General features: G+C 29.5%; 2 protein-coding genes across 2 annotated transcripts; one reads left to right on the top strand and one right to left on the bottom strand.

Moving 5' to 3' along the window:
• Positions 1–317: 317 nt before the first annotated feature.
• On the bottom strand, positions 318–2,917 carry LOC137806251 (transcription factor HHO2-like). The gene is made up of 5 exons (XM_068606255.1): positions 2,399–2,917; positions 1,951–2,249; positions 1,564–1,858; positions 1,397–1,473; positions 318–918 (listed from the first exon to the last, which is right to left on the bottom strand). Exons 1-5 carry the CDS (start codon positions 2,511–2,513, stop codon positions 583–585), a joined length of 1,122 nt encoding a protein of 373 aa, XP_068462356.1. The 5' UTR covers positions 2,514–2,917; the 3' UTR covers positions 318–582.
• A 22,651-nt stretch (positions 2,918–25,568) lies between these two features.
• LOC137805752 (zinc finger protein WIP6) lies at positions 25,569–27,390 on the top strand. The gene is made up of 2 exons (XM_068605678.1): positions 25,569–26,134; positions 26,817–27,390. Exons 1-2 carry the CDS (start codon positions 25,712–25,714, stop codon positions 27,318–27,320), a joined length of 927 nt encoding a protein of 308 aa, XP_068461779.1. The 5' UTR covers positions 25,569–25,711; the 3' UTR covers positions 27,321–27,390.
• The last annotated feature ends 587 nt before the right edge of the window (positions 27,391–27,977 follow it).

The raw sequence follows: 27,977 nt of genomic DNA, 5'->3' as shown, positions 1-27,977 counted from the left end.
ATATCTAGTTCAAATTAAATTCGAGAAAGAAAATTCATATTATAAAATAACATTTTTTAATTATGATTATCTTTATTCAGGTTACTTGTGTCATTTTAGGCATAGTTTGCTATTTTTTACACGTTTGAATTGAAACTTTACATTTTGTATTTTTCCTTTAACTAAATATCCAAGAATTCAGCACACCTTCTCCTCCTTTTCTTTCTTTCTTTCTCCTTTCTTCTCCAAACAAAACAAAAACATAACTGATTCTAAACTAAAAACGTTATCAGATGTTGAACGTGATTCCAAATTCAAAAATAAAAAAAGCAAGTGAATTTTGTGCCAAGGAAATATCATTGTGTTGCCAGCCAAAATGGTGGACTTACATGACATAAAGTTTGTAACTTTTTTGCTATTGAACTTCACATAAAGTTAAAAAAAGAACCATTGTTTTCTTAATCTAAATTAATCTACACGTGCACTACAGTAAAAGGAAAAGGAGAGAAAAAGAAAAATATATGATAACATGAGACAGACTTTCTTTCTATCAACTACAATACTGATTACAAAATTTTTTACAGAAGCAAGTTTGAAAATGAATCAAGGGGCACATGAAGTAGTGGTGATGGTGTGTGTGGAAGATGATGAGGCAGGTGAGTTTGATTGAGCACTGTGATGATTATGAGGCCTTTCTTGAGAATGTAAATGCTTCATTATTGGTGTGTTTGTGACAGGTGGAGGGTGTGCAGCCACTGGTGCATATATTCCAGTTGGAGCAGTAACTGTGGTCAATTCTCCTCCAGAAGCTGATGAGGTAGCGACTGCACCATATTCTGGTGGCTGCACAAAAATGTTCCCCACAAGAAACAAAGGGGCTGCTTGTGAACTTGCGTTGTTGTGCATTATGGGACTTCTTCTAGTGTGCAGACGAAATTTCTAGACAGAGCAAAACAACAAAATATCTCACAACATCATTCATTGAGAACATTCAAAGTATAATCAACTCAAGAAAATTCAAACACAAAACAGAACAAAATGATGCAACTTGTTATCTATATTTTAAGAATAACTAGATAAGTTCTCGATATTTTCAAACATTTAACATAGATCATTCTGAAAATATAAAAAAATTATTACACCCTTTCTAAAATAAATAAGATATTTTAATAAAGATTTTGAATTCGAGATAAATGGATAACAGATAGAAAAAAACTTGATTAAGAAAATAAATCTCATAAAAAATCCTAAATCATGTTTTTATAAAGATGAGTCAACTGTGTGATGTGTTAACCAAAAAAACACCCCAATTATACCTTACAAGCCAATTCTCAGAGTCTTGGTACAGTACCAAAAAAGGAAATTATGCAGAATATTGGGCAAGAAATTGAGATGATCAAAGGAACAACATACTAACCTGTAAATGGCTTTTGACTTCATCATTGGTGAGGCCATCAACCTTCATTAGCTCCCTGATCTGTTTGGGCGTGGCAGCTGCACCAAAGACCAGATTATCAAACATTTGAAATTTGAAACATTTGTTTATAGCACAAAACAAAAAGTAGTTCCAAGTGAGATACGCACAATCTGCACCTCCAAGTTGCTGAAGTGCATGCAAGAATCGCTTGTGCAATTCCTGTGACCAACACCGGCGTTGCTTTCTCTGAGCCTGTCCTTTCTCCTCTTTTTTGCTGTCTATTCTCACTGGTCCTGTGGAACTTGTAGCAGGCACTGGTGGTGAAGAGGGTGCTTTACCAATTGCTGATGCATAATTATTAACCTTTCCATCAACTACACCACTCTTTTCCTCTCTTTGGAACGGTTGAAAAGCTCCACCGTTTCTCTTCACTTCAACAACATTTGCTTTTCTAGGCACATCCTAAATCCCCACAAAAAAAAACATCTTTAAAAACTTTCTCCATGGAAAGGTAGATAAATATAATAATTCTTGGGTGTTTTTTTGGTTTTTACCTCTTTGGTAGGAGGGGGATTAGGATTCCACAACTGAACAGATCTAAGCCAATCTGATTTCCTTTTATCAGAAGTGGTTTTTCTGTGCTGATGAGAATGTTGTTCATCTTCAACTTCATCCTCATTCTCTTCTTCTTCTTCTTCTTCAACAGAATCTTGAGATGCCATTTTCTTAATAGGAATGAACTCCTCAAAAACAGGTCCTTCATCCGTTGATGTCTGCTCCGAACACTCCGATTGGCCATTCAAATTGTACTCCGTAACCGTTCCAGACAATTGCTGCCTACACCCCTCAATTGCTGCATCAAATTCACACAAACAAACAAATTCAAAACCCACGTCTAAGAAACGGCAAAAATCAAAACAACACACCCAAAACCAAAAGCAAGAAACTTCAAGTTCACATCACGAAAGGGTGTCCGATTATGCTCTTTTATCAAGGTTTTACCTTGTGTGACAAGCTCCAACGACAGAGGAAGCTCTTTGGGGAAAACTTGAATTTTCCTCCTTTCTTCCTCCAATGCTTCGATGTACTCACGGAACCCCATTTTGAGGGGAAGCATTTTTTTTTTTTGAAAAGTTGGAAACTTTTGTTGTTTCTCTATGATGATTTATGCGTTGGTGGGTTTTGAGTTTTGTGGGTGTGAGAGGGAAAACAGTTTGAGGAAGAAGATGAGGAGGAATATATAGGGAATGGCGTTTTGTCAAAGCGTGGACGGAAAACGGATCCAACAATGAGAAAATTTGTACTAACGGGATCTAATCTGAGCAGAATCAAAATTTGGAATAAACTTCGAAGAGAGAGAAGATGTAGAAAGTTAGAGAGAGGAAGTGATTGGACGGTGGAGATGAAGCGAGGTGAAGATCGAGGTCGGGGCGTCGCGTACAAAAACGAATATTTCATGCGTTTTATTATATTCTTGCATATTCCACTCTCTTGTTTTCCATTCTTTCTACTATGTTTCTCTCTCTCTCCCTCTCTTTGTTTTGTCATTTATCTATTTGTTTTATTGTTTAAATTGATTGAACCATGAAGAAAAGTGTGAAGAATAATGCTTTACATATTAGAAAAAAACAATAAAATACTCATAATTTAATCTTTTAACACTATAAAGTTTTACTCTTTCACCTAGTTTAACAAATGTTTTTACATTTTCTTTCAATGTTTAATGCTTTAACATGAATTGAATTAAGATACCGTCCTATACACTCAAAAAAAAATCATCAAATAAAAAATAATTTTTGAAAACCAAAATAATTAGTTGCAATAGTAACTAAATTAGAGATATTTTAAAAACTAAAAAAAAAATATTTTTAAATTATTTTACACTAAAAATATCATCAAATAAAAAATAATTTGTGAAGACCAAAATAATTAGTTGTAATAGTAACTAAATTAGAGACCATTTTAAAAACTAAAAAAAAATTAATTTTTAAATTAATTTTTATTATTGTTAAATAGTATCTATATTAGTATCTAATTACCAATCAAAGTTTTTGTTACTAAATTTAGAAACTAAATAATTGGTAGTTAAAATCTTGGTTGCTAATTAGATACCAATTTAAAAATTATTTAACAATAATAAAAATTAATTTAGAAACCAATTTTTCTCTTAAGTTTCTAAAATGATGTCTAATTTAATTATTATTGTAACTAATTATTTTGGTCTCTAAAAAATTATTTCTATTTCATAATTTTTTTTAGTGATAGATTTACTTTATATTTGATAATTAAACTATTTAATCTGTTTTAAAAGTACTAATTTTGTTTAAAAAAGAAAAAGGAGGAAAATCATGAAAGGGAAAAGAGGAGGGTAAAGTTATGAATATTCTAGAGTGTGATTCCCCTTTGAGTTCATTGTGGGCTGGCAAATGCAAATGCAAATGGAATGCAAATGCAAATGCAAATGAGTTCTTCTCTTTCATAATCTTCACCGCCTCTCACAGTTGATTCATAGGATAAGATCAAAGAAAGAGTATTCTTCTTCTTCTTCTTATATTCTCTCTCTTATTGTGTCTTTTCTATCTCTTTAATTATTTAGGGTTTAGTAATTTTGACAAATTCCTTCGAATTTCTTGTAATCAATGTTGAGAATTTTAGGTCAAGATGTACGGAATGCATGTGATCCCTCCATTATCATCTTTCCTAATTTTAAGACTTTATGTCTTGTTAAAATATTTTTATTAGAATATAATTATGTAAAGCAAAATTTGAAATGTTTTGAACTAAAATAAGATTTTGGATTATAAAGTAGAAATAGTTATTTATAATAAAATAAAATATTAATTAGAATGAGTTTTATATTCTCTTTGTATTGGAAGAATAATTATAAAAAAATTAAAAATGATGTTAAACATTAAATTTAAGAAAAAAGAACTAAAACTTCATTATCCTTAATATAACTATTTTTTATTATTGAAGTTGAAGTTCAAAACTTTCAATATTATATTTTAAATATTTAATTAAGGTTTAAGTGTATGATAATTTGAGTTATTTTTAATTATATTTTGTTAAAATAATTGTTTAGTTCAATTTTTAATTTTGTTTTTGTCCAAGTAAGAACCCTATTCTATTATTTATTTTTATTATTTATTTTTTATGTGATAGTGTAAGTATTATTTTTCTCCTCTCATCTTTAACTTATCGATTAACTCATATATTTCCTCTCAAATCTCCTTCAAAAATGATTAATCCAATCATTCTCTCTCCAAGAACCAGTTGACAAACAAGATGAAGGAGATTAGAGAGAAAAAGAACAAGTTGATAGGATATTTAGAGATGAAAAGATGAAAGTAACAACCGCGTTAATTTTTTTTAATGGCAACATCAAATGATAGGATACTTAAATAAAAATAAAAAATATTTTGAGCACTTAATAGAATTTTTTTTAATAAAGATTCAAAATTGAAACTATTATAAAGTATCAAAACTTAATTGAACTTATTTTAAAAGATAATTACTTCTTAAAGTAATTATATATATATATATAATTATATATCTTACATAAATAAAATTTACTTACATAAATAAAATTTTCTCAATAGAAATTGAAAGTTCATTTATTAATTCTTTTGAAAATAATTTACTAGATTTATCAATGATTAATTTTTGTTAATTTTTAATAAGGTATTCTCTTTTAAGTAATTTTTATCTAAAAGATTTCAACTAAAATACATATTTAGGGAAAATACATAAATTCAATTTTACATCATTGTGTATATGGTTTTTTTAACTAATTTTTAACACCTTTTAAATATTACAAACTTCACATAGTCATATACATCCATTCAAAATAAACATAAATTATCATTTAAAATAAACATAAATTATCATATCACATACTATGTTCTCTTACTCCATTATATTTCATCACAATTCAAAAATAACTAATAAAGCATAAAGCATTACACAACAAGAGTTAAAGATAACAAGGTATATCGAGTTTCACTTATTCAATCAAGCTCAATTATAACTCATAAAAAATCTAAGAAGATAAGCTAACATCTAATGATAAAACTTTCATGAAGATCACTAAGCATAATTCAAAAAACATTGATTTGCTCAACACATACAAATTAGATGAACGGATTTGACAAAACAATTTCTTCACTTACTCTCGGGTTCAAAATCAGTTAGATGGGTAAGGATCGTCGAACATATTTTTCACAGTAAAATTCACATTTTCTTTGCCTCAAATTTCCTTAGACAGTTGGGGAATCCAATGAGTAGATTCATGCAGAAAATTATGAGTCTCACAGAGTTTCAAATTGCTCAAGCTCCTTAAATTGATACTTTAATTCTTACAAGAATTAATACATATTTGACATAAATTTAAACTACTAAATATTATTATTCAAATTGAGTATGACAACCTAAACTAGAGTGAACAACCAAAAAATAAGAGTTATTTAATTAAAGCTCATAACCTCTATATAATATTTCTAACTCTACAAGTTACTACTGGCTCCAAATTGAACTAAAGCATTCTGATACCAACATTGTCATCCAACATCTAATTTTCCAAGTTCAAGAATGAAGTACTCAAAATGAGTTATTCCTAACCCAACAAGATAATTCATATACAAATAAAAAATCTTTCAATTACATCATCATTGCAAATCCAATTAAAACAAAACTAGTAAATTAACTCTTTTTACTTGAAAATCTAGTTACTCAAACAAAATTTTAGTAATTCTTGATTCACATAGGAAGTTTAAACCTACCCACATCATCAAACTAAAAATATCACTATGACCCGAGATTAGCAGAGATTTATCTTTGCTCATCGAACTACACATGCAAGCACACAACATAGGGATGCAAACTACCCATACTCCTAGTCTTGTTACTTGTGGTGGTATTTTTCGTTGGAGTATGAGAGAGTTTATGGTGGTTTCTCTCCTTTCCTTGGTATCTAGTTACCAAAATTTTACCTACTAACTACTTTTGATAGTTAGTGCTAAATACCATTTTAGAAACTAATTTATAAATTTTTATTAATAATAAAAACTCTTTTAGATATTAATAATTTTCTTGTAATAATACCTCTATGACTCTAAATTAACAAAGATTCATCTTTATTGATCGAGCTACATGTAGTGCAAATTTCCCTATTGTAAACAACTTAAGAATTTTTTTTTACTTTAAATAAAATTCTATTCCCTGCTAGTTTCATAATGATAGGTTCCTATCTAAAAATAATGAACCATTAACTCAAAAATCTATAAAAAAAATAAATTTTAGTAGTTAATTTTTTCTACTTAAAAACTTTTCTAAGTTAAAAAATAAAATATTAAGGTTTTTTTTCATTTTAATCAGACAAATTAACTTACATATGTTAATCTCATAGTAAATATATGTTTTTTAATTTTTTAAACATAATAATAATTTAAATATATTCAATTTCTATAAAGCTAGTAAATTCTAACTATTTTTCATCCTATTATTATATGATACTTGCTAATTACTTATATATATATATATATATATAACTAAAGGTAAAATGATAATTTATAATAATATTTACTAGTATATGTGAAGTAATAGTTCTATTTATTTAATTTTTTAAACAGAAAGTGTGACTTTTAATAAAATATTTGTTTATTAGCAATTTTATATGTTTGGATAAAATTATTTAAAAAGTAAGAACCCTGAAAAAGAGAGCAGATCTATGTTTTACAATAATATTTTAAAAATACAAGCACAACTCAATATCAATATCGGATGTTTCCAAAATTATTTATAGATCTCAAAATGGATGTCATTTATTTATATAACATGAATTTTGAAGACAATAATATGGTTTAAAATTTAATCAAAATAAGAAAAATATTTTATAAAAATAAAAACAGACATTAACTTATTTAGTAAAGACTAAAAACAATAACTTCAAATTTTAGAGAGAAGAAAACTAAACAAATTATGAAGATAAAAATTAAAATAGAGTCATTTTATAAAAAAATAAAAACATATTTGTGATTAAAATTAATTATGAATGGAAAATGGTTTGTTTGAGATTTAAAGAGAGGATAAGTCCGTACAATTTAATTTTTTTATATATTTATACTATATAGTGTGCGTAGTCAAAGTATTTGATATTTAGCTTCGCTTGTTAAATGCATTCAACCATTTTAATTCAATCTCTTTCGTTTTCAGTCTTTTTCCTTTGAGATTTGGGGGATTTTGTTCGGATATTACTAAAACAAAAAAAGTCATGAATTTTGGCAAAGTCATTATTGGACAATATACGCCGGTGACTGCGTTTTTTTTTCTTTTAATAAATTTATTCTTAATTTACCAATTTATATATTTATTATTGAAATCATGATAGACTTTGATTTTAGCCAAATATATCGACGTGAGATCTTCAACACACCTCTCCTCATGTCGAGAATGACAGCTTATGTGTGGGTTAACATATTATAAGTGGTCCGATAACGACCAGATAACGGATGATCTAATAAACCCAACAAACATTCGTTAGGATAAACTCAAAAGTGGCTTTGATATCATATTAAGAAGTTGACTTTAATCTTAACTCAACCCCATAAAACTGATTTGTAAGGTGAATTATATACTATGAAATGTTTTAATGTTATTAGCACAATTTGATTAATGTTATTTTTTTTTTAAATTGAAATCGTGAAACAATGGTAGGTAAGGTTTTAGAAATTATAAAAAAAATATACATTAAAAATATACAAATTAATAATGAAATTGAGAAAATTGAAAAAAATTGTAAGCATAAATTTGACAACGAAATAAAGAAGAAAAGTTAGTAATTGAAATTGCAATTAAGTTATAAACATGAATATTTTTACATTACATGAAGTAATTTATCTATGAGAGGACGTGTCACAAGGTGATATTTTTGTTTGTCTTCTAGGCTTTCGTGGAGGGTGATGACCGGATGGAGGTGGATCATCTTTGTTATCTTTGTCATCTTTGTCATCAGTGTTATCAACTTCATTATCGGGTCCTGGTGAGGGCATTATGGATCGATAATAGTGCACGAATGATGTCAGATTATTGATTTATTTATACAAGACCAAATTTGATATCTAATTCCATTATGTGACGACATAAATAAGAAAGACCAAGTATTTAACGCATCCGTAACAAAATGGAAGAACCAATTCCAAATAAGTCAAAAAAAATGTTAATAAGCAACTATGCATATAGACAAAGTTGATAATAAAAATCACTTCAAATTTTCATTATTAATTTCCTTGTTTTTTCTCAACTATCTATTTATAACTTTATTTTCTTCAATTTGTTACACCAAACAACGAACACAAAATATTAATATATAACTTCATAAAACTAATGACCTAATTTTTATGTTATTCCTAATCATATTTCTTATAATAATTTTTTTTCTTTGAACATATTTTATTATCATTATAATTTTTATAAAATTATATATTGCTTTTCCTTTTTTATTATAATTATAAATATAATAATTTTTACATTTCACAAATAATATTTTTAAAATAAATAATTAATATTAATATATTAATATTTTTTCATATAAAATTGTATATTTTAATTTAACATAAGTAATAAAATAACATATACAAAAGTTGTGTCAAAAGAATACAACTTCTATTCCAAGATCAAAGTCGTGTCATGTATGCACGATTTCATTAAGTCGTGTCATATATGCACAATTTCATTAAAATCATATAGATAAATTTTAAAGAATTCGTTAAATTCTTTTTTTTTTTCGTGCTTAAAAGAAAAAAAAACTTTTAACATACTATATTTCTTCAAATATAAAATTAAAATAAAAACTATTAGTTTAACATTTGTTACTATTCTCCAAATATTATGATATTTTAGTCTAATGAGTATATTTTAAATTCGTAGAGTATTAAAGATCACATCTTACTATTTCTTTACATTCTTTACAATTAAACATTAATAAATATTTATGATGGATTTGTAGAAGATGGTTTTTCTAGTTTAAAATAAAAATAAATAAATAAGTTAGATTCTATACTTGGATTGTGTGGTGGTTTCTCCGATTTTTTTGATATCTAGAATGCTTTGCTTGTTGAGTTCTATGAAGTTATTCATGTCATTGGAGAAGCAAAAAAGATGATTTTTCTAGTTTATGACTTTATTTTGCCTTGTTTTGTGTTGTTTTTACTGTTAAGACTAATGCTCTTTGGATTCTTAGTAATAGGTGGAACAAATGCCTTGATTATTGTGGAAAAAATCAGATTTAAGATTTCTCATATTTTTTGTGAAGGCAATGCTTGTGCTAACAAGCTTGCTAACTTAGGTTTTATTCATAAGAAATAATTTCATTGGTATAATAGACTTTCATCTAGTTTATTTTTGGAATTTTTTATTAATAGGTATAGTATCGTTTTTTCTTAGATTCTATTATGTGGGTTTGGACCTAGTCCCTTCACATTTATTTGTATTTTTTTTTATAATAATATTTTTTCATGTGGTAATAAATGATCGTTGAAATTTAAGGTATTAGTCTAAATCAGAAATCAAATTTCATAAGGATTATTATGTCTAATAAGATAGATTTTTATTAAAATAAATTAAAAATATAAATACATTGAAAATCAATAAAAATCAAAGAACAAATTATTTGTGAACAATTAAAAATATGATTTATGGACAAATATGTTTACAAAGAAAATAAATGATGAGATATTCACAATATAGTTTGAAGTGACACTATGTAATTAGTACGGTTAAAATTACTATTAAACAAAGATATATAAATTTCATTGAAAAATATTATACTATTATTATTTTTATATAATAAATACTATTTAAGTTTTAAAAACATTGCCTCACATCATAATAAAAATAAAAACAAAATAAATGTAAATATAATTTAAGAAAATCACAAATGTCATTGTAATCAAAATATAAGTAACTAGTATAGTTATTATCGGTGATACTCACATTCTATTCATTAAATTAAATAACATACTCACATGCACGCATATATACACACTCATGTATAGATTCATGTGTTGTGTATATGATTTTTGTATGTTTATATTTGATAAAAATTAAATTGTTTATAGGTTGCTAACTAAAATATTTCCTTTTCATATATAATTTTTTATGTTAAAAATTTATTTCAATAACTTATTCTTGTATGGTTTATGTGGTGATCTACACTATGATTATACTATATACACAAATATATATCAGGTACATATACAAAAGCAACCTATATATATTTTACATTTAAAAAAATTATATTTGTATAATTTTGAGCACGTTCAAATTGTATTCTAAAATAGGATTTATAGTAAAGATAATAGTTGTGTGAGAATGTTACCCAAAACAACTAATTAAATTAAAAATAACTTTATTTATATATTTTTTTCATTCACAATTCTTAAATTTAAAATACGCAAAATAATTTAAAATTGTTTTTTAAAAAGTAATAAATAAGGATCTTTAGATGTATATATATTTATTTTAAAAGAAACACAAATGTAGCTCTTTTTTTCCATGGAACATCTATGATATACTATGTATTCTAAATTAAGCACCAATTTCTCACTACAAATATTTTTATATATGTAAATACAAAAAGCCTAATCAATAATTAGTTTTTGTAATTTTGGTAAAATCCAAATCATCTATTAATAAAAGATTAGTTTTGTAATAGCACTTAAAATTAACTCTCATTTTATACAAAAGTAACAAGTAACATAAACAATAAATATTACATGTTAATATAAAACAGTTGTGATTATAAATTTAATGAAAATAATTAATTGATTAAATGAAATGTAAAAGATTTTATATTGAAATTTATTGGCATGTGTGAAATATGTAGAGAATATACTTGGGGAGTTGCAAAGTAGAAGGAGGATTGGGTGAGATATTTGTTGGGTATATGCTCTGTCGTCATAAAGATAAAGTTGGCCTTTGGAGATTCCAATGGCCACATTCATTTCTCCACAACTCAACTACTTCATCTACCATTCTTATCCATTCTTCTCATTCTTTTATTTCATCAATTTCAGAATCTTTCTCCACTTATTGCCACATTTATTATTATAATATTTATTTAGATTTTATTTTAAAAAAATAATTATCAAAATAAAAAAATATTATTACAATTATTCTGTTTTACTCTAAAAAAAATTAATTTTAGATAAAATATAATTAATTACTATATCTATATTAATTATTAATGTTTTAGTTATTAATATTTAAATTTAAAATATTAATAACTAAATTAAGTTAATCTATATATTAATTTAAAAATTATTTTATAAATCTTTTATAAATAATAGAAACCACTTTAAATATTAATATTTTTTTAAATTTATAACTAATTTCTAATTTAGTCAATGACTAATTATTTTTAGTATCTAAATTTTGTTTCTATTTAATTTTTTTATAGCGATTAAAACAATTAAATAAAATTTGTTTAACATTTAATAGTAAAAAACAGTCCTCTACAACTAGTTTTTAAAATAAAATATTTATAGTATAATAAAATAATAATTTATTTATAAGTGTCATTACTGAAAACAATTTCTCCTTGTCAAGATGGTTCTTTATTTTTATAAATGTACTTTTCAATTATAAAATATAATTTATGTAAGCAAAATAAAGGCTAAAGACTAATAATATTTAGTTTGGTTTTTAATTGATTATTTTTGTACTATAAAGAATGCCAACACATTTATGATTGAATTAGATAACTCTTTAACTTTAAGATTAGACCTAATATTAATTAATCATTCTTTTTTATTTATTTTTTATCAGCAAAGAATAAATAAAATTAAAGGAATATTTCAGGGGTATCCCAACCCATATACAGTACCCAAAAGAAGACTTCTATATCATCCACAAAAGAAGCTCTCCTTTATGGTTGGGGCAGAACAACCTTAAAGAGAGAACACCATACCCAAAAATAAATAACCAACAGGTTACCTCAAAGCAACACTCAACTTAACCTAACTCCCAGGACCGAGGCCACCTACATTCCCCTCGCCACGCGACTTCACACATAAGGAGACCGCCGCTACCTCGACCGGCGATCTTGTTGATCTTTGCATTACTTCGGCGACCACCACCTACAGACATATGGAGAACGCCGCTTCATCGATCGCGATCTTATTGACCTATGGTGAACGCCGCTTCATCAACCGGCGATCATGTTGATCTTTCCATACCTTCGGCGACCACCGACTGCGCACGCGTGGTGATCGCCGCTTCATCGACCGACGATCATGTTGACACTTCGACGACCACCGACGCACGCATGGAGATCGTCGTACCATCGACCGGCGACCTTAACTTTGACTACCACCGACTACTCGCATGGAGATCTTCGTTCCAACGACCGGCGACCTTAACTAAGGCGACCACCGACTATTCGCATGGCGATCGTCGTTTCACGACCGGCGATCATGTTGATCTTGTATACCTTCGACGACCACCGACTACACCCAACGCTGTTCCACCGATCGGTAACCATGTTGACATCACCGCTTCATCGACCGGCGATCATGTTGACCTTGTATACCTTCGATGACCACCGACTACGCCCAACGCTGTTCCACCGATCGGTAACCATGTTGACAACACCGCTTCATCAACCGGCGATCATGTTGACCTTTGCATACCTTCGACGACCATCGGCTATGCACGCTTGGCGATCGTCGTTTCAAAGACCGGCGATTTCCAAAACCTGCGAACAGGGATTCAAGGACAAGAGTTACAGCTTTATACCAAAATACCAGGATTGCTCCATCAAGCCAGTCTAGGCTTAAGCGCCGTTTGCGATCTAGACCTTCCACCACCTAGCAGCAGATCACCTTCCGTCAGATGGGCTCCATCCACACAGTGGACATAGTTGACGTTGCCCAGACATAATTGTGTTATATTGCCGCTATTCAGAACTCCTTCTACTTTGGTCCCACCCCACATCATGAGTCCAAGCTCTTCGTATTGAAATGACTAGTTTTTATTAATATATGTTAGTTATGTTGTATTTTGGTTTGTACAGAATTAAAGATATATCACATACCCTACATCAAACCATTCCCATGTTTCACACAATTAAAATGACTAAGCACATCATATTGTTGCTATAATAACATCTAAAGTTGATTTTATATAGTTATAATAAATCTACAGTTGAGTCTAATAGAATAAAAATGTTCTCCCAATATGATAAATTAATGTTTTGAACTTGTTAAGAAAAATGTCTATATTCAATGTTGAATTGTATCTTAAACAAAAAGAATTTTTAATAATTCGTTGCATGTCATTTATTAATTATATTATATTATTTTTACAATATCAAATATGGTTTGAATTGGTTTCATGATTTTATTCAAATTTATCTTATTTTAAATTTAGTATGTAATAATTTTTTTTCCTTCCATTATCTTTATGTATCTTTATGTTTGGAAAGGAAATAAGTTGTTGAAAACATTATAACATGAACTAAAAAAAAAGTTACAATCCAACCATGTTAGCATCGATCAAATAAAATTAAAAAGGATGTATGAAGGTTGTAAAAGATTTATTTCAAAGGAAAAAGAATAAATATGGGTGATTTAAATAAAATTTGTGAATTAGTTAAAAGGTATTTTCTTGCAAATAAGTTGTTGAATATATTTGTGAGAAAATAGTTTTATTGTTAATTTCTTGTAAAAGACGATACTAATGTGTTAATTTTTTAGGAGATGTCTTTCTTATTGGTATGAAATGTTCTCTTCTTTATCAAGATGCTTTCTCTTGAAACTTTTTTTTTATAATAAATATTTTTTTTTCCTTAGGATGTATTTGTATTTGGTTATACCCAATATACCTATTTAAGAAATTTAACATCTTATGTCTAATAGCACTATCAACAAGTCTATCAATGCTCGACAAAGAGTATGAATATTTTTGGAAACTCTGTATTAGGATATATGTAATCAATGGTTATTCGCCACTTCATTTCCCTTTATAACAAGAGATGACGTTGACTAATAATGTTTTATATGTATGAAACCTGCCTCTAACAGTTTGTCTAACGTCAAGAAAACCTACTCATCCCAACCTTAACCCTCTAACCTTTCTTTTTATCGATCTCATGCATATCAATAGTTCGAGACACCAATCAGAATAAGAGAAACATACTAAGGATACCTTTGAGGTAACCCATGACCAAACTTACAACTGCATATCGTGAAGATCTCAATAGTCTAGCGCCCCTTCTTGAAAACTTCTTGTTTCTTTGTTTTCACAATTCACCTATGAGTGTTATCCACACACAATACCAAATCCGAATGACGTCTTCACTTTCTTCCATCATCTTAAACTGTGAAAAGTGCAGTTTTGGGTCTGATGAACCGTTGAAGTGAGCCATGACTGCAAAGAAAGAAGGCTTAGTTGAAGATTGTGTTTCTTAGAGGATGTTTCTGAAGAACAGGTTGTGAAATCACCTCTTCTCCTTTATAAAGATATCTGCATGCATTTGAAAGAAGTCAATAATGGTATTGATACAAATCAAATATTGTTCTTGCCGAAAACAACATTGAGAAAACTCAGCAATCGTTGGTCTCTAAGACAACCGTGCTTGAAGACATGAAGAGCATATCAAATTTATGGATCGATATGGATTGATCCTGATCACAAAAGGCTTTTAGATTTCCTTAATACTATTGACATGAAGCTTTTTTCGCATAAGGCTATATAATTCCAAATATTTGGTGCTTATGTGATGTTTCTCTTCAACCTTCTATTATTTCCTCCTCCAAACAAATGACTGCATTTTCCATTATTTGTAATCATAACCTTATTTTTTTTACATGCGTTTATGCTGCAACTACTTACATATGAAGCTGTTAAAACTGTGGGATGATCTTAGTGAAATGCAACGTAAAAGCTTTGGTGCTTGGCTTATGCTTGGAGCCCATGAAAAATATGGTGGAAATGCACTCCTCTCCTCATCATGATTAATTTATGTGACTTTTGGAGAGTATTTGTGACACCCACAATTATATTCTCTTATAATTTGTTTTTATTATGTTGGTGTTTTGTTAAGGTGTGATGTTTTTTTTTTTTTAAAAAAAATTCTTATAATTTGGTTTTTAAATTAATTTCTATTATTGTTAAATGGTTTCTAAATTGTTATCTAATTAGCAACCAAGTTTTTTCTACCAAATTTTTAAAAACTAAATATCTGGTAGTTAAAACATTGGTTGCTAAATTAGATACCAATTTAGAAACCATTTAATAATAATAGAAACTAATTTAGAAACCACAAATTCTTTTAATCTTTAAAATAGTCTCTAATTTAGTTACTATAACAACTAATTATTTTTTGTCTCTAAAATTGGTTTCTATTTCATGTTTGTTTTTATTGTAGTGAGAGGTTAATTTCTTGATTACCTGATTATGTTTGTTTGTATTTTAGAGTTTGATGTAATGTTATTCTCTGGCTTGCAAAGGGTGGACCTCTTTGATTGCTTATGAGGATATGAATTTGTGCGTAGTTTTTCTTGGAAGTTTGGGATAAAAGGAAGAGTGATGTCCTATTTTTTTTTTTTATGAGTTAGATCATCCACCCTTAAGTGATTCATATTTGTTTATTATTTTTTGTTGATAAAAAAAAATTATGGTTGGATTTTGAGAACGGATAGGCAACAATATATAATGTAATCCATATTCCCACATCAGGATCTGTTTACACTTGGACTAGTAGCAGAATGAGTTCCAAAGGATTGACATGAAATGTAATATAAATGGATTGTATGAATATATTTGTTGTATACTTTGATTCACAATAAATCTGATCACTCTTCTTTGCTAGTTTCTCTGCGCTCTTTTTCCATGTAGATGAGATTCTCGTTTAAGTTTCTTTTTGTTTGGAGGAGCACAGTGTCTGTCGTAGAGTTATTGTTGAAGTATGGATGGAAAATGGGTTGCCCCATGTTCATCCTAAAACAGTAGCTGCAAATGGTTAAGGAAGCTTTAAAAATTTGGAACAAAAAGATCTTTAACGTGAGATTCCCAAAGAAGCCAAAGAGCAAGTTCAGCACTTTCAGAACCTCATCGGTTCATCAAATGGTCATATTTCTAGCTTGTTGGAAAAGAATGAATTAGAAGCAAAGGTTGAACTTAGTCATGCACTTGACTTAGAAGAAATATTCTGGAAAGACAAAGCTCGTTTACCGTGGTTTATAAATAGTTCACAGTGCTATGAAATACAAAATAACCATTAAATATAATCTTATGCTTAGAAATGAGAGGATGGCATTATTAGTTCATTATCCAATATGTGGTCACCTATTAATATTATTCTCTTTTATATAGTTCTAATTGTTTTTATATGAGCAGGAAGGGTTCGGTCTTTGCAATGTGTTTGTTGATGAAGATTTCTCTGAAATTAGTTAGTAGCTGATTCGTCCTAGATCTCAAGTTAATTTTTTATATATACTGGTTGAAGATAATAAATACTATTAAATATTTATATTTAATATATTCTTATTCAAAGTTTATAGGAGCATATTATATCATTCGAAAATCATGAAATAAAAATCAATTTGTAGAAACCAAAATAATTAGTTACAATAGTAACTAAATTAGAGATATTTTAAAAATTAAAAAAAAATTGGTTTCTATTATTTTACATTATTGTTAAATATTTTCTTGTAATGTATTAAGGACGATGGCCCATTGTGCTTGCTAACTTCATTTTCAAAATATTAACAAAATATTAGTTAACAGACTAGCTAGTTGCCTCTTGGATTATATCACTCGAATAATTTGATATTAAGAAAGGTAGAAATACAGTAGACATATGCTTAATGAATATCCATAACATTGTCCAAAAGATAGACATAAAAAAAAAGTCTTCAACACACTGAATTGGAAGGTAGACATAAAAAAAAGGCCTTCAACACATTGAATTGGAGTTTCATCTCTTGGATTTGGGAACTTTTGGCTTTAATGAGGTATTTTCCTAATGGATTAAAACCATGGTTGAATATGCCAAATTATCCTTTTATGTCTTACTGGGATAGTTTTGAACGAAAGAATCACTAAAAAAAAATTTGGTATTATATATAACACAAATTCGTATGTACGATATAATTACATACGAATTACATAGGATAAAAATCCGTATGTAAAATTGGCGTAGATAATTATTACATATGGATTTTTTTTATATAATGCACGGGATTTTTTTTAATTTTTATCTTTTTTTATTATTTCTGATTATTATTTATAATTATTATTTATGTCTATTTTTATTATTATTAATATTAGAAATATAACAGTCTCTTAAGTGACTAAAGAAGCTTTAACCACTGTACTAGACAAGTATTTTTTGTCATATTATGATTTTTATTATACTTATTATTATTAATATTAATATTATTAATATCATTTATATTATTAATATTATTAATGTCATTTGTATTATTAATATTATTAAATATTGTAAATATTATTAAATATTATTATTAATATTAATATTATCATTAATATTAATATTGTTATTATTAATATTAATATCAATATTATCATTATTATCAATATTATTATTATTGCAATCATTAAAAATATTATGTATGTAATACTTTATATACGGATACAATCATTATTCTCGTTTGATGACACTAAAATTATATAATAATTAAATTCGTATGTAATGACTTTTGACTTACATACGAAAAAATACGTATGTAATGACTTTTGACTTACATACGAAAAAATACGTATGTAACGTCTGTTTATATACTGAATTAAATTCGTATGTAATCATTTTTGGCTTACATACGGATTTTTCCGTATGTAATCACTTTTACTCTTACATACGAACAATGTATGTAAATACTTTTGTTCTTACATACGAAAAAATCTGTATGTAGTGTCTATTTACATACAAAATTAAATTCGTATGTAAATATCCGTATGTAATGATTGATTTATGTATCTTGGGAATTTCCTCATATATTGGAAATCAAAGAAACAATATCAAAGAGTTCTTGTGAAGCTGAATACACAAGGCAATGATCATTGTTACATGTGAAATTCAATGGTTAATTTATCTTCTTCAAGATTTCAAAGTTCATTTTCAATATTCATCTCTTTTATATTGTGACAATACTCGACAAGATACATTGCATCAAATCTAGTGTTTCATGAGCGTGCGAAACACATAGAAATAGATTGTTACATGTTAGAAAAAAATTGAAGAAGGATCTCATTCATTTGCTTTCCATTTTCACATAGAGCAACAAAGTGACATTTATACCAAAGTCTTAAGTCCTCAATCTTTTAAGAGTATTTTTAAAGGGGGAGTTTTGGATTTTTCTGAGATATTTTCTGTGGCTCAATTGAATGTTTGGTCTTGGTTCACTTCTAAATTTTTCTCTGCTTGTTTTTTCTTTTTCAGATTGTTGTCTTCTTTGGTCTGTCTTTATTCGCTGTAGATTGGTGACAAAGTTTGTTTTTGACAGGATTAGTACTTTGAGTAGTTGTTTGGAAGGTGTTGTGTTGTTAGGTTGTCTGTGTTTCTTTGTATATGGGTTGAATCACCCCTGAAGTGGTTTATATGTATAATATCAATTTTGTTTTTTCTAATTCTTAATTGTTTCTATCTGTACAGGTGTCTAACCTTTATTTTGTCTTTTCTAATTTTAGCTTTTATTTTACATTCTCTATTCTGACCCTCTACTTTGATTTCAATAGAAAAACAGAAGAAATATCTCTTCTCATATTCTTTGTCTTTTTTTTTCTTTCTCTTTTGTTCCTCTCTATTCTTTATTTTTATAATAGAACACATGTTTACTTTGAGATGGTTAGAAAAAAATATTTTGAGGTTTGGACAATTACTACATATACATTTTGGTAATCTTTAATACTTGTATAGAGTCAACATGTTTGGGTTTTTGAAATTGTATCTATGAAACAATTAGTATGTTTGTAGTAGTGAGATACTCAAAGGATATAGGATATTTTCATTTTTTTTATTTACTTCAGTGTGCAATCTTGTACACAGATACTCGGATAATAGTGTAAAAGGGTAAATATCCTATTTTAGTTTATTTATATTTTGTTGTTAATAAAAAAACATATAATATCTACTATAGATTACATCCTAAAAAGAATTCACCACATTTTTTCTCTCAGCTAATTCACTCCACAAAAATCTAGAGAAAACCAATCAGCAACTAAATTGGAGTCAAAGATGTAATCTACGAACCAGTTAGAAAGTTGTGTGAGTGTGAGAGAACTAAGAGCATTGAATAAGGTAGCTGCAATGGGATAACATAACCTGTGAAATGAGGCAGTGACGTATCAATGATGGGGCGGCTATGAAAGTCTCAGATGCCACTGTTGGCTTTGTCCGAGTTTCCTTTCTCGTACAAGAACAACAAATTGGAAAACTTATTTTTCTCTTTCCTTCATTCAAAGTCCTTCTTATACCAATTTCACAAACCCTTCTCAACATGCATGACCTACAGTTCTTCTCTGTACTTCTTTGGCCCATCTCATTCAATCAATGTCATAGAATCCAAAGCTTTATCACTTCTCTCTCTTCCTTTTCATCAACCCTCTTTCAAATTCTGGACTAGTTTAAGACTTTGCCTTTACACTACCCAAGCCATTGAGCCCATATGGGTCTTCAGTGGGGTTCATCTCATCTCAATAACTTACCTTAAACAAATGTTGCTTTTCTTCACAACCTAATATGCACCAAAAAGCAAAATTTGCCCTTATCCAAGTTTGGACCCTTTTGGTCACGTGGGGTTTGAAGAGAAATGTCATCTTTTTTATTTGGTGACAACAACATGCATGCATGTGTGTTGCACTTTCTTTCTTCTTTTCACAAAGGTGTGTCCTAATAATTCCTAAACCCTAATTCCGTATGAACATATAAAGAAATTAGGTTAATCTGAAATGACATGAGTGTTTTGACAGTGTTGATTTTGATTCCAGAGGATGTTCCTCTTTCAACTGTTGAGTTGACGGTTTGATGTTGTCTGGGAAAACGTTATTTCCTCTGCTGGTTATGTAAGGACAAGCTCATTAAGGCCAGTTATGCTGTCACTGTGTTTAGCATGGTTCAGACCCTCTGTAATAATGTCCTCCATGTGAATGCAGGACACTTTTGTTTGGGACTTGAGTCATAAATAAGGTAGGTATAAATCTTTCTGCTTAACTATGTCCAAAGAAATTAATCAATAACACACTTTGATATACTTTTTATTAAAATTTACCTAGAATTCATCATAGATTATTAGTTTAACATGTTATTTAAGCTAAACTAAATTCAACAGGATCGACCTAGAGGTCAAAGTTTTGAATAATTTGTATTGTTTGTTGAAAAATCTTATTATTTTCATTGAGTAAAAAGAAAAACTACAGTAAGATTATTTATTCAGGAATGTTATTTAAAAAGAATGTTGTGTTATAAACTGTGTATAACTTATTCTTACTATAAAACAATTTCTTGTATTAACTATAATCACAACTATATTGGATATATATAGAAAATAATATATTTTTACATTAATAGAAAGTATGCCTAATTCATTCTTATAATATAGGATTTCCATTACATATATAGAAAAACACATTAAAATTGTACATTTTGGAGTGTTTCCATATTGGAAAAAAAAACCATAAACTTACCAATGTTCTCTTGGTTTAGTTCCTAAATTCTTGAGTGAGGACTGTTAGTTCTGTCAAACTATAAAATTAAATAATTTTTCTGTCATTAAGCAGGTTTTGATTCTTATATAGTTATTATGAAATAAATTTGGTCTAATTTAATTTTATAAAAAAGAATAATTGAAATTAGTTCAAATGGAAGAAAAAAATCTGTTGATAAATGAATTTCAATTTGTTGAATAGTACTTATCAAATATTGTTTTAAAATCTGATTAGATTTTGTCGTCTAAATAATGGTTTGCACTACAATGAAATGTCTTCCTGGATGTGAAATTTTCAACAGTGGTCTAAATAATAGTTTTCATTCATTTATATATAACATCTGACTGAAAGATTATATTTTGAAGGTTGTTATAATAAGAAGGAGGTGAAAGTGGGTTATCTAAAGCAGAAAAGAGAAATGGAAGAGGGTGAAGAATGGATTGTGAATAGTTTGGCAAGGTCAACTAGGCCATTTAATTTGATGGTGATTTAGTTTGACTGAAATGGTGTTTGCAATGGACATTAAACAAGTGAGAACAGTGGTGAGTGGAAAATTCAGAGTAACATCAAATCAGATTGAAGCAAAAAGGGAAAGGAATCAGTGATGGGTGATGAGTCCAAGAATGAGGGCTATTAATTCATTCCAGTGTGTTGGATAGTTATGTGTTTGGTAAATATCATGCTATATGTAGTTTCTTCTTCTTATTAAACAACCAGAAAGTGTAGAAGAGTGGAAACTGAATATGAGGCATAGATAAAAATAGGGTAGAGCCCTAGAAGAAGGTAGGCATAATGAAGGTAGCTTAGATGAAGTACTGAAAGTGGAAGTTGTACCTGACCTTTTACTAGCCCTTTTGGTGGACTCTGTGAATGAAAGAAAGCTTAGAGAAAGATGCTTGCTGATGGGATGGGTGTGACAGTCAATCAAAGGTTTTATTTATGTTTTGGGCTATGTCCAATCAAAACATGGCCCACACCAACCATTTCCTTCGGCCCATTAATGTTGTCCCCTTCATATTTTCTTCTTTCTTTTTTGGTTATGGTGAAAAGTTTCAAACTGTTCACGTAGCGTGCTTGCATTAATGGATGGAGTAGGCAAGACAAAGAATCATCCCATATTTCTCTGACTTTTTCTCCAACATTGAGAATTTCTCCATTTCTATCCCGTGATGGTACTTATGCAAAAGATTCTCAGTGCTGCCAAAACATTACAATAACTAATATCCAAACTAGGGTTACCCTTTTTTTTTTTACTATGTGGGCGTGCCAACACGTGAACTATTCACATTCTTACCAGATCACAGAAGAAAAAAACCCCCTTTTCTTTACTTTAACTTTATGTCAAATTATATCTATATGTCAGTCTTGTCTAACAATTTTGCCCTAATCTTATTCTCTTCAAATTATTCCATTTCACCATAACTTAACACATCTTCCTTTTCTTTTTCTTTTTAACTACATGGAGTAACTAAATTTCACTCTCTTTATATACATACATATAGATTTTGTTTGTTTGCCCTATAAGTTTAGTTTTTTTTTTTATCAAACATTAAGATGATGAACTAACATTTGTAGATACTAATATTTGTGATCCTAACATGAAATTTTATTAAGAAATAACTGTTTTTAAGGTTATACAACAATATTATTTGGAAAGAAAAGCTCAGACAAAAGAAATTGTTACACCAAAATATTTCATTTCATGATTAATATTATTTGGATTTTATGGCCTTAAATTTTCATTTTCCACATTACATGAATGGTGATATTTGACACAACTCAAAATTTTATACCTATCATTATAATAAAATATTGTCATAATGGTTAATTTATCTTTAAATTTATTAACTTAAAATTGAAAGTTATTTAAAATATATTAAAATTTGTTTATAACAACCAAATTACTAACAATAAAAAAAAGTCTCCTATTGTTATTTATGATTTCACTTTTAACTATAAAGCCTTCGAGAAGTTATATATATATATATATATATATATATATATATATATATATATATATGGTTTGATCAATACCTACAGATTGTCACATCCATAATGGCTTAGATTCTTCTAATGATTTTATATGTTGATTTTTGCATGTGTTTGAGGAAATGGTTGAGTATTGATGGCATGTTTGGTAAGGACAAAATTTTTTTTTAAAAAAAAGTGAAAATAAGTAGGTTAACAAAGAAGAAAATGAAAAGTAGGAAAGTATTTGATTTAAAAGAAAAGAGAGAATTTATTATCTTGTAAATGATAGCAGTAAATAGAATCTGAAGCATGATTTATTATGTTGTTAGGGTAAAGGAGATTAAAAGCTTTGACTAGGTCAAATCCTTGGTATTGGTTGATGAGACTCACTATATTTGTCTCTTCCTATGTATTTATGCATATCTGATCACAGTTTTCAATTCTGTTTCTCAGAAAACCCCGTTTCACATGGAGAGTGAAAAAAAGACATTATTAAAATAGATGTTTCCCTAGAGACAGAAAGGTGTTGGTTTACATGGTAATTACACAGTGCAACTATCACTTCCGTTGCATTAGCATCACTATCAGCATCAACATCAACATCAGGGTCACTCTCACTATCCTTTCTGGTAATAACAAAGTGGGGGAGAGAGAGACACATACACACGCCTCCACCTTCTACAGTTCTCCATGTCTACTCCCTGTGTTCTTCTTATACCCTCTCACTTTTCATTTTGTGATTTTTCTCAGTCTCTCTGAAACGGAAAGGGACTGTGCCATCGCCCACTCACTCTCACCTTTTGAGAGAGAGTAAATGTGGGCACAACAACACTCACAGAACCATACATCAACATTATTAATATATATTAATATAAGGCCCCAGCAATTATTGAACACAGCCTTTCGTTTCCTGCAAACTCTAGGGCTACAACAAAGGACTCCATTTTAGAGTGCACGATATCACAAATAGAAAAGAAAATGATCAAAATAAGAGAGAAGAGAATTTAAAGTACCAGTGAAAACTCAGAGAAAAAAACTCAGTATGGGTTTTTTTTTTTTCTTTTCTATGTGGCTTGAAATAGACAAATGGTACTATAATACTTTTTTAATGCATGTAGATTGAAATTTGTTGAAAATTATATAAATATTTTGTGGGGCTTTTTTGCTTTGTTTTGTTATTATTTAACGAGTTTAATTCTACAGTTATTTTAAAGTTTTCAATGACTTTAATCAGTAACATTTGCAGAACATGATTCAATGGATGTCTTAAAGAAAAAAAAATGTTGAAATTGTTGGGGTGTGTAGAAGGAAGAAAAATGAAGATAAAGAGAAGGAAAAAAAAAGTAAAGGAAGTGAGAAAAACTAAGAATATATATAGCAAATTATGGGATATAAAATGAAAGAAATATAAGAAGAAATAGAGTGGAAATAAAAATGAAAGAAAAGTTGGATATATGATATTAATAATTAGTAAGACACTATAAATAAAAATCAACTCATTTTGTTGAAACAAAAGAACTGTTAAAACTGATATAAATTACTTTTATAGAATTTAATGAAATGTTCCAATGCCCCCAAAACTTATTAATGTGTTTTGACTATGAACTTAACGTGTTTGGTATTTTTTTTTTTCATTTGAAGTTCTTTGATATTGATAATAATGTTTAAGAAAATAGAAGAAACTAACATACCCTTTTGGTTAAAAAGAAGCAGAAGGTAAAAAAAAAAAGAGAGTAATGAGAAGATTTTAGAGAGTCCTGCATAAGCTTTTGAGAATAAAAATGTAGATGATAGCATGAAACACTAATATATATGAGACAGAGAGAGAGAAATGAAGAGGTTATGGCAGTGCTGCTACTATAGTGTCGTATATTGGTGCGATGTTCTATGCATTGCATCCTCCTTTGCCTCATTGCTACTCTCACACTTTCCTCCTTTGCCGGTGCTGTGTCTCCTCTATTCCCAAACACGCCAAAATGCATCATATCACCATTTTTCCACGTACTCATGCCACTCCAACATTTCTTTCTCTCTCTCTCTTCTATCACAATGCTTATCTATTTTTAATTACTTTTTCTCTTCTTCATATAACTTCATGTTTTTAATAACTAATTAAGTTATCAGTGTCAAATTTTTTTTATTTGTTTATAGTACACAGAGCAGAAATCTTACTAGAAGGTTCAAAACCAGCTGGTTGGGACCAACTAATTGTTAGTGTTGATGTTGATTTTAGATGTGTACATTGCAATGTTTTAGGAAAAAGTATGTGATGCTTATTTTAATTACAGTGTTAAAGCTTTTAAGGATGTCTGTGATTGCTGCATGACCACGTTTATCTGCAGCTTTTCACATGAACACAATATAAAACTTGGTATATTATAAGGTGTTTTGTTGATTAGAATAACTGTTTTTCCATGTTGAAAATGCAAGAAGCCAAAGTTAACATCCACAAGATTTGTTTATTTATTGCCTCTCTCGTCCCCACTTACACTCTCACACAACACAACACACTCTCCCTCTCCCTCACTACTCTACTCTCTGCTACCTAACTACCACCTTCTCTCACCATATCATAGAATAACATTAAAACACCCCCATCAACCATATCTCACAGATCAAACCATGCAAACTCACCCTTTCTCCTACATACCCTCCTGTCATGGTAGCAGTGCCTTCTTGGAACCTCATCATCATCAGGAGGCTGTGGATGAAGCCTCCATCTCCCTCTCTCTTGGCCCTCCTGGCCAACAACACCACCCCAAAGGCACTTCCTCCTCCTCCTCCTCCTCCACTCTGCACCATTATCGGCATAACCCTACCTCTGATGATCAGAGAGGTGTAACTGTGGCTCTTCACATTGGCCTTCCCAATCCCACCACTTCACCAAACAGTCCCACCCCCATTAGCAAGCCTGATCTTCATCTGACCTCCACTCCCATTCAGGGCCAGTACTGGATCCCTTCTCCGGCTCAAATCCTCATTGGACCCACCCAGTTCTCCTGCACTGTCTGCAACAAAATGTTCAACCGTTTCAACAACATGCAGGTGATTATTCAACTACATCTTTTTCTTTTATCAGCAAAAATAAATAAAATAGAGGTATTTCAACCCTTAAGTAATCTCAACTCAAACTTTTTATAACCCAACCAGATAGGAATCCAACAGATATTATAACACATCAGCTAAAAAACAGTCCAGAATGTGTAGCAATCAACTCCATCATAATCTCATGATCAATTTTAAAGCCTAGGTGAAAAGGATTTGAAAGAAAGAACGTAAGAAAAACACCACTTTTTTTTATTTATTGAAGAATTAGATACACAGTAAACAAGTAACCATTACACTCTCTAGTTAATGTTTGAATTTGACTCCATTAATGATCCTTCTTTAAATGCTTCTGCTTTTTCTTTCTTTCAAAATAAATTTACACATCTCTTTAGTTATTGCAATTTAATTAACCCTTTCACACCCCATTAGAATGTGGAACATTCATTATCAAATATCTATGGTTTTTATCTTCTTATCTCTCCTATCTTTCCACCTCAATCCACCCCATTTTTGGGGTACCTTTGTCAGCCCTCTTACCAAAATACATAACAAAAAAAATGTTGTGAGCAGAAATGTATTTTCATTGTTTTTATAATTTATTATTTTTCTTTCATGAACTGATGGTGCATTAATTAACAATATGCAATACAAATTTCCCTTATGCATTGTATCAAAGTAGATGCACATGTGGGGACACGGTTCACAATATAGGAAAGGACCTGAATCACTGAGAGGAGCAAAACCAGCTTCTTCAATGCTGAGGCTTCCCTGCTATTGTTGTGCTGAGGGTTGCAAAAACAACATAGACCATCCAAGGTCTAGGCCACTGAAGGATTTCAGAACCCTTCAGACTCACTACAAGAGGAAGCATGGAGCAAAGCCTTTTGGGTGCAGAAAGTGTGGCAAGCCTTTTGCTGTGAGAGGGGATTGGAGGACACACGAGAAAAACTGTGGGAAGCTTTGGTTCTGCATCTGTGGCTCTGATTTCAAGCACAAGAGGTCCCTCAAAGACCATGTTCGTGCCTTTGGTGATGGCCACGCTCCACACACTGTGGAGAGTTGTGATCAGATTGGGGAGGATGACTTGTTTGGTGATGAAGATGAAGAGGAACTAGATGTAGAAGATGATGATGATGATGATGAAGGTTATAACAGTAATCAAGTGGTTTTTTCTTTTAATTAATAATTCCATAATATTATGAAGTGTAGAATGGATTCTCTGATATGGATTGAAATTGCCTCTTCTCATTTTCTGTCTACTTTGTCACTCTGATCAAGTTTTAATTACTGATTTACTTCTTATAAGTATAATAAACAGTGTTCTAGTTATGCATTTCAAAATATTTCTCTTAAATGTGTATATAAATAATTTTTAATATAGAAAAATTGAAGTGAGACAAGTCATTTGGTGGTTATTTACTTTGGTAGATTTTCGTTGTAACTAAGATTTGGGTGAATGAATTAGACACTGAACCTTTGTCTGTTGTCTCTGAGAGAGAGAAGGATGCGAGAAGATGAAGACAAACAGTGAAATGAAAGCTAAGGTTCTTGCGTTTAATGGCAGAAGTGACAGTCTTATCTAATTAAAGGACGTTTTCTTTTTCATGCTACTTTTTCCTGTGATAATGAGAGAGAGAGAGTCACGAAGAGGTAGTCAAGAGTATTCAGTGACTGACTGCAGATGATAGACAGACATGCAGACAGGGACAGTCACAGATTCTACTGTTCAACACTTTTGCATTTGCATAGCCATAGATATAGAAAGAAAAGAGAAAAGAAGAGGGAAACACATACAGTGGAAAAGATAAACTCACATTATGGATTTGTTCTTAGTGTAATT

Source organism: Phaseolus vulgaris, chromosome 3 (genome assembly GCF_000499845.2).
Source record: "Phaseolus vulgaris cultivar G19833 chromosome 3, P. vulgaris v2.0, whole genome shotgun sequence".
NCBI lineage: Eukaryota > Viridiplantae > Streptophyta > Magnoliopsida > Fabales > Fabaceae > Phaseolus > Phaseolus vulgaris.
The sequence above is the reverse complement of the archived record's forward strand: the minus strand, read 5'-3'. Positions and strand labels throughout refer to the sequence as shown.

What these genes read in the sequence shown, in the direction of transcription:
- LOC137806251 (XM_068606255.1), bottom strand. Translation starts at nt 2,513, where the DNA reads ATGCTTCCCCTCAAAATGGGGTTCCGTGAGTACATCGAAGCATTGGAG. An exon ending in GCAACTTGGAGGTGCAGATT is followed by an intron (nt 1,474 to 1,563) that starts GTGCGTATCTCA and finishes TCTTTGGTGCAG; the next exon opens with CTGCCACGCCCAAACAGATC. An exon ending in AAGTCAAAAGCCATTTACAG is followed by an intron (nt 919 to 1,396) that starts GTTAGTATGTTG and finishes TGCTCTGTCTAG; the next exon opens with AAATTTCGTCTGCACACTAG.
- LOC137805752 (XM_068605678.1), top strand. Translation starts at nt 25,712, where the DNA reads ATGCAAACTCACCCTTTCTCCTACATACCCTCCTGTCATGGTAGCAGT. An exon ending in ACCGTTTCAACAACATGCAG is followed by an intron (nt 26,135 to 26,816) that starts GTGATTATTCAA and finishes GTATCAAAGTAG; the next exon opens with ATGCACATGTGGGGACACGG.